Source organism: Gavialis gangeticus, unplaced genomic scaffold (assembly GCF_001723915.1).
Source record: "Gavialis gangeticus isolate Ggan-Ray unplaced genomic scaffold, GavGan_comp1, whole genome shotgun sequence".
In the NCBI taxonomy this organism is placed as follows: domain Eukaryota; kingdom Metazoa; phylum Chordata; order Crocodylia; family Gavialidae; genus Gavialis; species Gavialis gangeticus.
In genome coordinates, this window is record NW_017729025.1 from 110,180,140 (window position 1) to 110,190,878 (window position 10,739).

The window sequence follows — 10,739 nt, forward strand, 5'->3', positions numbered from 1 at the left end:
GCAAAGATCACAGATCAAAGATCACACTGGAACCCCATGCAAAAAATAGGCAATGGTTTTCTCTTCTAGATTTCACCGAACCATTTTTGTGATTGATCTTGGGTGATGGCCTTCAGAACATGCTTTGATGGCACAGAAGGCACACACAATTTAAAGGTGTTATGATGAATTTGAAGGGAGAATTTAATTTCAAATGTATTGAGGATGAGCCACGAGGACAAACAAGAAGAAAAACTAATTGAAAACATCACTGCTTTGCCAGACTTATGCCTCAGTGGTGATCATATGATAGAAGGAATGCAAAAACCAGCAAATGAGTTTGCCACCAGGAAGCTGTGAAGTCAGTAAGCAACCCAAGAAGCAGGCCTCAATAAAGAAATTATCATGCAATACTATTGCCAATAAGTATCTAGGACATAGTGCAAGAAGCAAACTTAGAAGACTACATTACACTATTATGCAGGAAAAGTGAGAGTAGAATGAAGGACAATTGTTAAAAAAGTTTATTATTACATAGGCATCAGACTCAAGTCCCACAAGGTTATTAGGCAGTTACTTATAGCCTGTTTAGAAGTCCAAGGATCACATTTGCAGTTGATTGTTCCAGGCCAATAAAATATTATTGGGGTCCAAATTATGTATAAATAAGGCTTCTTGATAATATTCTATTTCTAATAGTGTCAATAAAGCAAGACAGGGAGAAAAAAGAGAAAAATCCAAACAAACAACATAAAAAAGTCAAGGAAACACCATGCAAACCTAATTTTCCAAATAAAAAAATAGAAAATCTTAGTATGTGATGTCTTGCAGTCTGCTCTAGTGATGTCAGCTTGACATGGATGACAAAAATCTTTCAGAAGATTTTAAAACTATTCTTACAATGTACTAGCTAGGATAAAACCAGCCCATCCAAAAAAAAAAAAAAAAGACAAAGAAATAACAATAAGGTTCCTTATTCTTACAGGTACCTGTGTAAGAGGTGTCATTTTTATGATCTCTATCCTTTGGAGGGGTAACTCCAGGTAGTGCAACATCTTTGGAGGTAGCTGTAGAATACTCGTTTCCATTGCCCCTTTCAGGAGGAATATTATGCCAAACAGACTCTTGGGTTGAGGCTTCAGGTCTGGAGGTCACAGCTGTTCAGCGATGATGAAGCAATTGGGAGCTTAGTAACTGCAAAGCCACTAGACACCTTATTCTTGTATTAATTCCTCTCCCTCCCATACCTGGCCTTTCCCATTAACATTTCTGCAGTCTCTAGAACACAAGAGGAGAAAGGCAGAGAGAGCCTTTTCATCAGATTTACAGCAACTCTGGCTGACTCAGATGATTAATTTACTCTGGGGCTTAACCTGTCCTCTCTGAGTACAGCTATGGAAGCAGGAAGGGGGAAAGCAATGTACCAGCTTCCACTGGAAACTCAAGTTTCTGTGAATCCCTGAGGTCAAGTCAGTGGAACAGTCAGAACAGCTCTCATACAGCAGCACACTTCACTGGACCTACACAACCAGATCACATCATATGGTGATAAGAAACGGAAGTCTTGGGTTCCTGGCAATGCAGGAGAAAGTCATGGCATTTAGGAATCACTGGGCTAGGACTGTACTCGCAGGGTAACCCGACCAACGAGGGCATGCAGATTTTATCTGGCTTAAGTGAATCCCTGTCTGCCTCAGAATAAAAATAGCATGATAGCAAAAGATTTATCAATTACTGTAATGCTTGGAGCCACAAATTGTTATGCTTGGGAATCCTGTTTACCACTATTCAACCACTTCTTCTCACAATAGAGCAAAAAGGCAGGGGAAAGGCCCATAAGAATAACCCATGGTCTTCTTTCTCCTCCTTCGATAAAAGAATGGAGAAGTTAATGGAGACAGGAATTTTTTCTTTAGCTGACTCCATGCAATGAGGTCTAAATGAGGCTTAGTAGCAAGATATTGAAATAGATCTAATAGTAAAAGAAGCCGTATTCAGAAGAAATAATGTCTCATTTCACACAGGGTGGTGAAATGGCCACAGTCCATTATTCTTACTGGTACCCATATGAGAAGATTCACTTCCTTCTTCATTTCCATTTGGTGGAGCAGTTTCATGTGACACATGTTCCCTCGAAGTACTAGGGGGAGGTTTGGCCTCAGGTTCCCATCCTGGTTTATGAGCTGGTGTCAGAGAATCTTGGGTTGTGTCCTCAGGTTTGGCATCAGTGAAGAAAACTGCTGTTATGATGATGGTTGAATGAAGGTGAATGAAATATTTGCAGAACCATCATGCCACCTATAATTCTTTCACCCGTAATTCTTCTCTTTACATTTCACTATTATCTTTTACAACATTTCAACTGTTTTTAGAGCACAAAATGTGGGAAAAAGAAGAAAGGGCTTTATGTGTTCTTTCACACTGTTCAAGGTTTCTCAACTCTTTAACCTTTAACTCTTTAACACCTTTTTGCTGATTTCAAGCTGTGGCATTATTGAGAAGAGTCCCAGTGGCAATGCCCACAGAAGAAAGACCAAAAGAGCAGAAAGATGAATCTACTTGATTCAAAAACTCAGAAGAGTTCACAGCTATGGTGCTGCAGAATCACTTCCAACAAATACAGCAATGATTTTCCTTTGAGATTTCATCAAATCATTTTTGCAATGGAAATGATAGCCTTTAAAACATGCTTGGGTGATACGGGAAGCATACACAATATGAAAGTTGTAATGAATTGGAATGGAGAATTTCACATCAATTACAACATTTCCATCCCTCATTGTGCAAACAGCACTCTAAAATAAAAAAAAGATTGCAGGTGAGATAGGGGGACAAGGAAAGGGAAAAGTCCTCAATGCTGCACCAGACCAACATTCTCAAATTGCAAGTACACGAAAGCATAAACTCAGTGGTGATCATACGATAGTTAGCAGGAATAAAGGAAGCAGGAAGCGAGTTTACCATCACCCAGATGTACACCTTGCATACAGAACAGCAAACAACCCAAGACCCTTATTAAGAAGTCATCATGCAATAAGCATCTAATACAGAGAGGCAAACTAGAAAACTACATCACACCAATTCCAAGAAATAGAGTATCAAGAGCGGTGATAGTTAAAATGCCTATTAGTACCAAGGGAAACCCAGATTCACATGCTACAAGGTTATTATGAAACAGTCTACATGGGACCTATTTAGAAGTCCAGGCTCTACATTTGCAGGTGCCCAGTCCAATCAAATTAACTTACAATTTAACTTAAATAAACGTAATCCAGTAACACAGGGCAAAGATAAGAGAAGATTCAAACAAATAACTCCAAAACATTGGGGAAGAGCAAAAGAAACAACATTTATCAACTAAAAAAAAATTAAATCCCTGAATAGCTTGTTTCCTAAGATACAGTGAAACCAACTCAGTGAGACTGATGAAAATTTATCAGGAGGTTTTTAACCTATTGTAACTGTGACATAGCTCAAACAGAGTATTACAAACATCCCATCCAGAAGGAAAAACATCACAGTTCATTATTCTTACAGGTACCTGTATGAGAGGTGTCATTTTTATGATCTCTTTCTCTTAGAGGAGTAACTCCAGGTAACGCAACATCCTTGGGGGTAGTTGTAGAATACTCATTTCCATTGTCCCACTCAGGGGGAATAGCATGCCAAAGAGGCTCCTGGGTTGAAGCTTCAGGTGTGGAAGTCACAGCTGTTACAGTGATAATGAAGCAATTGGGAGCTCAATAACTGTAAAGCCACTGGACACCTTATTCTTTCCATTAGGTTTTTTTTCCCCACCCACACACCTGGCATTTTCCCCACTATACCTTGGCAAAAGGCCAAGCAGCACAAATTAATACCACCTTTGTCACGGCCACAAGCTTTGGGCATTTGGGATGCAAGAAGAGGCGTGAATGTCTGTTTTCTTGACATTTGTGATACGACAGACGGTATCCTTTTCCACCCTCAGGTTTTTCTCAAGTCAATGGAACCAGCCAAAATAGCTCTCACACAGCAGCATGCTTAACTGGACTTACTCACCAAATCACACCACCATTAAGGCATGATGACAAGAAATGGAAGGCTTAGGTTCTTGGCAATGCAGGAGAAAGTCATGGCATTTAGGAATCACTGGGTTAGGACTGCTGTACTTGCAAGGCAACCTGACAGTTGAGGGCATGTGGGATGTCTTTGGTTTAAGTGAATCCCTGGCTGCCTCAGAATAACAATAGCATGATAACAAAAGATTTATCAATTGAATATAATGCTTGGACCCACAAATAATTATACTTGGGAATCTTGTTTACCACTATTCAACCACTTCTTCCCAGTATAAAGCAAAAAGGCAGAAGAAAAGCCAATAATTGTATCCTTTCCACCATCCTACCATGTCCAAAAAGAAAAAAGGAATGGAAAAGTTAATGGAGACAGGAATTTTTTCTTTAGCTGTTTCCATGCAATGAGGTCTAAATGAAGCTTAGTAGCAAGATGTCGAATTAGCTCTAATAGCAAAAGAAGCTGTATTCAGAAGAAATAATGTCTCATTTCACACAAGGTGGCAAAATGATCATAGTCCATTATTTTTACTGGTACCTATATGAGAAGATTCACCTCCTTCTTTTTTTCCATTTGGTGGAGTAGTTTCACGTGATACATTCTTCCTCGAAGTACTAATGGGATGTTTGGCCTCAGGTCCCCATCCTGGTTCATGAGCTGGTGTCAGGGAATCTTGGGTTGAGCTTTCATCAGTGGAGACAACATCTGTTATGATGATGGTTGAGTTTACTGTATATGTAATATTTGTAAAACTACCACCTACAATATGTTCATCCTCAGTTCTTCTCTCCACATTTGATCATCATGTTTACAACACTTCCACCATATTTAAAGCAGAATAAGAGAAAAAGGGGGACTTTTTCTTTTTATTTATACTGCTTTTGTGTGGTTTTTTTCATGTTTTTAACCCATACTTGCTCAGGGGTCTAGAGTAGAGACAGCGGGAACAAAAGAAAGAGTATGAAAAAAGCAGGTTGCAGCAATACTTTGACTTTGTAGCTTAAGAGTGATCAGAGATGGAATATACTGGCACCATATACAACAACCATGGTAATGATTTCACTTTTGAGATTTTATTGATTGAGATTTTATCGTGCTTTCATTATGCATACATCAATTTACATAGTGGCATTCTTTAGAACATGCCGCAGTGCTGAGAAAAGGCACATATATCATAAGAGACTACGATCAATTAGAATAGAGCCATGGTTCTCAACCAGTGTTCTTGGGTACCTGGAGTGCTGAGATCCTCCTCTCATAGGTGCTATGTATGGCAGTGGCCAGGTAAAACTGTCCCATGTGCATTCCTGCTGCATTATGGCTGTGACCCTTAAAAAAGGTATAGGAGCAAGCTTGGCTGTAGCCCTTTCTGATCTGGTCCCTTCCACCTGCATGCCTGTTTCCAGGAGGAACATAGGAGAGGCTGGACTGGGAAGAGCTACCCAGCACTAGGCAGCTCCTGCCTGCTTTAGACTGATTACAGTCCTAACGCAGCAGCACTGTGCACACATGCCACAGCCCTTCCCAAGATGGCTGTGCAGCAGTCTTGTGGAGCAAATTTATCTGGAGACAGCAGAACCTGGTTGTGAAGCACCGAGGTAAGCTGAGGCAGCACCAACAGTGGTTCTTAACTGGGGATGCCACTACATTTTAGAAAGCGGTAGAGCGGTGCCCTGACCTTGGAAAGATTGAGCACCACCGGAATAGAGAATTCATGGTATTCATGTTACTACAATTACTGTGAAACCCTCTGTCCTCATTAGCCAAAAAGCCCTCTTGTATGAGGGGATTGCTGCTGAGCTACCAGGACATACAGTCAGAAAGTCTCACTGAAAAATACCACCACTCACCAGATTTACATTCCTTAATTGCAAGCACACCAAGGTTAGTCGGAATAAAGGAGCTAGTGAATGAGTTTGCCATCACCAAGCTATCCACCTTGCAAAATGACCGGCATACAGCCCAGTAAGCATGCCTTACTAAAGAACTAGCTGACAACATTACAGTGATAAGCATCTAATACAAATCAAGAGAGGGAAAATTGGAAACCTCCATCACACCAGTACCCAGAAACTGACAAAGTAGTGAAAACAGCCATTGTTATAATATCTAGTAGAAACTATTCAAATCATGCAAAGTTATGAATTAACTTGAGAACTATCCACTATATACATTTGCAATTTACCAGTCACACCAAATAAAAGATTAGTGGCAAAATTAGGATGTAAACCAGGGGCAGGCAATTATTTTGGGCAGAGGGCCACTTACTGAGTTTCGGCAAGCCATCAAGGGCCACATGACAGGCAGCCCAGGGCAGATTAATATTCATTTTCTAAATTTTTTAGGGGCCCCATAGGCCAGACAGAATGGCTTGGTGGGCCGCATCCAGCCCCCCGGCTGCATTTTGCCCACCCCGATATAAACCAAGCCTTTTTCTTACAGCATTGTATCTGTAATATGTATTAACCCAGAAACACAGACGGGAAAAACCAGGGGAAAAAATATTAATAATGCCCCTGACAAAAGTCAGAAAACATCAAAACAAACAATTCCATAATATGGAACAAAGTTTTGTTATACTGATTTCCTATAACCAGATGTTGTGACATCAGGTTGGCACGTATTGCTATAATTCACCAGAAGATTTTTAACCTATTATAGAAGAATCACTAACATCAAGAATTGAAGCCATCCCAACCGTAACGGAGAAGTAATAACAATACTGAGCCACAATAATGAACAACAGTTCATTATTCTTACAGGTACCTGTATGAGAACTGTCATTTTTATGATCCCTTTCCCTTGGAGGAATAATTCCAGGTAGAACACCATCCTTGGGGGTAGTTGTGGAAGACTCATTTCCATTTCCCCATTCAGGGGGAATACCATGCCAAAGCGACCCTTGGGTTGAGGCTTCAGATTTGGAGGTCACATCTGTTACAATGATGATGAAGCAATTGGGAGCTTAATAACTGTAAAGCTTCTAGCCACCTCATTCTCATCATTTGTTTTTTCCATCTATACCTGTCCTTTTCCAGTTAACATTTTGCAGAGGTCTTTAATCATGAAAGCATGTTTCATTTCAGCATGGGCTTTCTCAGCTGTTTAGTTAACCCCACCTGAGAACTGGGGATTAACACCTTTGCTAGGAGTATCTAGGTAGAAGTGAGAAGGGGGAAAGCAGCAATACACGCTTTCTGTTAGATCTCAGTTTTCTGTTCAATCCCTGAACCTCAGACAAGGACATGTCTACACGTGTGCTTTAATGCATATGACAGTGTCATGTAAAAACTGTGTAGTTACGCTAATACATAGTAAAATACACTACTGCACATTAAGCATCACTTAAAAACCATGTACATTTGTTACTGAGCATTAAGGCACCCAAATGTGCATTTGTTTTCTACGTCACGATGGAGGGCATTTGTACACGTTTGCGCCACAGTGCTGGATACTTTTAAAAGTGGCCGGCACTCCAATGCATGCAATTGTATAAGTGGCAAACTGCGCATCAGTACTGAGAAAATGCCAGCAGCTGCTTTTGAACTAAAACACATTGGAGGTGTTTTAGTTCAAAAGTGCACCATCGCGATTTTCTGCACATTGATGCATATTTCACCACTTACAAAACAGCAGCGCGCATCAGCTTGATTAATCAAGTCTTCTCCGCACATGAGTCTGCTTCAACCTGCCGGAGCTCTGGCACATCATGGGATGAAAAGGTATGTATATAAATGCCCAGGCATACTAAATTTAATGTGCATTTAGGTAATGCACATGTAGATACACCCTGGGAGTAGCAGTCAAAATAGCTACCCAACAGCAGCAGTCTCTCATTGAATTTATACTTCCAGATTACAACTTAATTAAAGCAATGACAAAAGAAATTCTTAGGTTCCTGGTAATGTAGGAGAGAAGCCAGTTTTCTCATAAAATAAAATCACTGACCATGTAATCCAGACAGTGCTCTTTACTATAAATTGTAGTCACACCAAATGACTAAACATTTAGGAAAGGTCATGAATAATACATTACCAACAGATTCACCTTCCCAAATTTAAACTGTTAAAACTGAAAGAAAACTATAACTATATTAAATTAGGATAAGGGAAAGATCACGCTGCGTAGCTTGAAATATACTTAGTAAACCTTTCTATTTTATATCATAGAAGGAATAACTAATTGATTCAACAGCAAAATGAGACTAACCCATCACAGTGATACCAAGAAGGGTACACACTACTGTGAGACACAGTATTAAGGACATAGATTTATTTTTGAAACATGGGGGATTATCCTCTGGGGATGTCATTGAAAGCATAGGTTAAATTATTTATCTGATATTTCTGCTAGGCATTTTCATTTGTTAACTGCTAGTATGCTAGTAAGGTAAAAAGCAGTTCTTCTGAAGCAAGAATGTGCATGTCTTAGCTGCAGGAAAGAAGCAAGACTATATTCCAATACAAAAATCTAGTAGATAAGGAACCAAACAAAAAGAGCTCACAACGTAACCAACTCATTTCTTATTTCCTGTGGTATAAATGAAATGTTTTCACTATGTGCCTCTTACATTTATCAACAACAGAAAAAAAAATATAACCCAGATATAGAAGGACTAATGTCATCCAAAAATAGAAGCTAAAATACATGTAATTCATTTTTCTTAAAGGTACCTCTATGAGTAGCTTGATCTTCCCTTTTGCTTGCACTTGGTGGTGTAAGATCAAATAGCACATTCTTCTCGATAGTTTTTGTGGGATACTTTTCCTCAGTGCTCCCTCCTAGGTGATCCACAACAGATGGTGAAACTTGGGTTGAGTGTTCACGTAGGGAACCATCAATGGAAGTCACAGCTGCTACAATGATGGTTGAATTAAATGTGAACTTATGTTTGCAGAACCACCACCTACACAAGTTTCATCTTCATTTTCTGTGCTGTTCATAACAAGCTTTGCTCTTTGACATTTCTTATTTAGAATATAGAAGAAGACTAGGAAGAAGAGTTCTTTGCTTTGTTCCGCGTTATCACCAGTTTTCCTACCTTTTTAACTAAGACCATTCTGCTCTTTACTTGCAGTATTTCAGTTGAAGAGAACTCCACTTATAATGGACAGAACAAAAGCAAGACAAGAGAAATAACAGCATCCACTATCTCTGTAAAGCAGTTTTGACCACGGTGAACAGGATGATTCCATTATGTAAATACAGCAACAACAGTAATTTTTTTTTCATTTAAGATTTCACTGCCTCATATATGTTACAGTAACTCATCTCCAAACAGACAGACTCCAACTATGAACTGGAGAAAAAGATCCTTCACTGACATGAAACACATAAATATACCACACGTGAAAGATGTACGGCATGTTGGAAACATACTACTGCTGTGATTTAATAGGAAATCTATTGCCTAAATGATCTAAACAGTGGTTTATTATAAGAGGATTGCTGCCATACCACAGAGACGAGGTGATGGAAAAGCTAATCAATAACCCATCAGCAGTCCACCAAAGGGGCTGACAGACATGCAGACCCCTGCTCTAACTCATGGCACTTTACATAAAGCACCATGAGTTAAAGCACCCCCCACAACCAAATACACATTTGCCTGATGGGTCGAGGGCGTGGGGGAAAGATGGAGCCTGTCTCTGGAGCCCCTGCAGTGGAGGGACCACCCCTCTCCCCCAGCCCCACCACCTACTCCCAGCTCCACTGCTGTCTGCAGGATGGGAGTGGGGAGAAGGGAAGAGGAGTGAGCTGCAGGCTGGAGTTTGCCCAGCTGAGCTAGAAGAGGAGGTGGGGGGGGACTATGAGGCAGGGGGGCTCCAGTTCACCATCCCCTCCCTCCCTCCCTCCCCAGCTCAGGCCATGCAAACCCCAGCTTGCAGCTCACTCCTCCTCCCTTCCCCCTCCCTTTCTGCAGACAGCCCCAGGAGTAAGGCTGGGTGACTGCACCAGAGATTGACCCTAGGGAACAGAAGTAGAGTGCCTTCTCTTCTGTAGAGTGCCTTCTCTAAAATAGAGTGCCTTCATCTGATCTCTCATTTGATGAGGATTAATAAGTCATGTAATCAGACACTTCTAAAGCACTCAGCAGCCATGCATGTGAGTCATGGCACTGAGGCCTGATCATGCAACAAAAGTAACTTCTGTGTACACCCCAAATGTATATTCCTAAACCACAGTTTTACCATAACAAAACCCAAGGGTGATATAATAAAGGCTAACGTGAGCCCAGTTGAAAGAAGTTTGACTTTGGGACCACAAACAAATGCCCTTATCATTTTTGAAGGATATGGAGAATTTTTTCTTAGTTACATATTAGCAGTTATTGTGAAATTCAACTTTTGAATGCCATTGTATATTTTAGTGTTGACATGTATAAATTGCACTGAGGGAACCACTCTTGACCTGTGAATAAAATAAGAGATTTCTATACTGCTGTTAATGCTATTTACAATAAACTAACAGTAAAGGAGAGAGGGGAAATGCTAAGAAATAAACCAGGCTGTCATGAAAGTATTCCTAAAAATTCCTTTCCATATAATGTAGGGAGACAGAATTAACTAATGCCTGGCATTTGGAATATGATATTTCCGTTGCAACCTATTTTAGTCACATAGCTGGTACCTGAATGAGAAGTTTCATTTTCTTCATGTTCTCTCATATTTGGAGGAATAAGTCCATGTAGCATGCTATCCCCA

At 40.2% G+C, this 10,739-nt stretch overlaps 1 protein-coding gene and 1 long non-coding RNA gene across 9 annotated transcripts in view; one reads left to right on the forward strand and one right to left on the reverse strand.

Annotated features, from left to right (window-relative positions):
- Positions 1-6,268, forward strand: part of LOC109298960 — a 26,169-nt gene extending 19,901 nt beyond the window's left edge. The window contains exons 2-3 of the long non-coding RNA XR_002097732.1: positions 4,761-4,766; positions 6,257-6,268. This is a non-coding gene — a long non-coding RNA (uncharacterized LOC109298960). The remainder of the gene's footprint in view (positions 1-4,760; positions 4,767-6,256) is intronic.
- CD44 (CD44 molecule (Indian blood group)) overlaps positions 1-10,739 on the reverse strand; it is a 146,064-nt gene that overhangs the window by 17,415 nt on the left and 117,910 nt on the right. For 4 of the 8 annotated variants that reach the window (XM_019519402.1, XM_019519397.1, XM_019519396.1 and 1 more), the window contains 6 exons: positions 8,709-8,891; positions 6,802-6,969; positions 4,591-4,764; positions 3,521-3,688; positions 2,037-2,219; positions 969-1,136 (listed from right to left, as the gene is read on the reverse strand). In XM_019519402.1, the coding sequence (XP_019374947.1) occupies positions 969-1,136; positions 2,037-2,219; positions 3,521-3,688; positions 4,591-4,764; positions 6,802-6,969; positions 8,709-8,891 (1,044 nt within the window). The remainder of the gene's footprint in view (positions 1-968; positions 1,137-2,036; positions 2,220-3,520; positions 3,689-4,590; positions 4,765-6,801; positions 6,970-8,708; positions 8,892-10,739) is intronic. The other 4 variants (XM_019519399.1, XM_019519398.1, XM_019519400.1 and 1 more) reach the window with 4 other exon arrangements.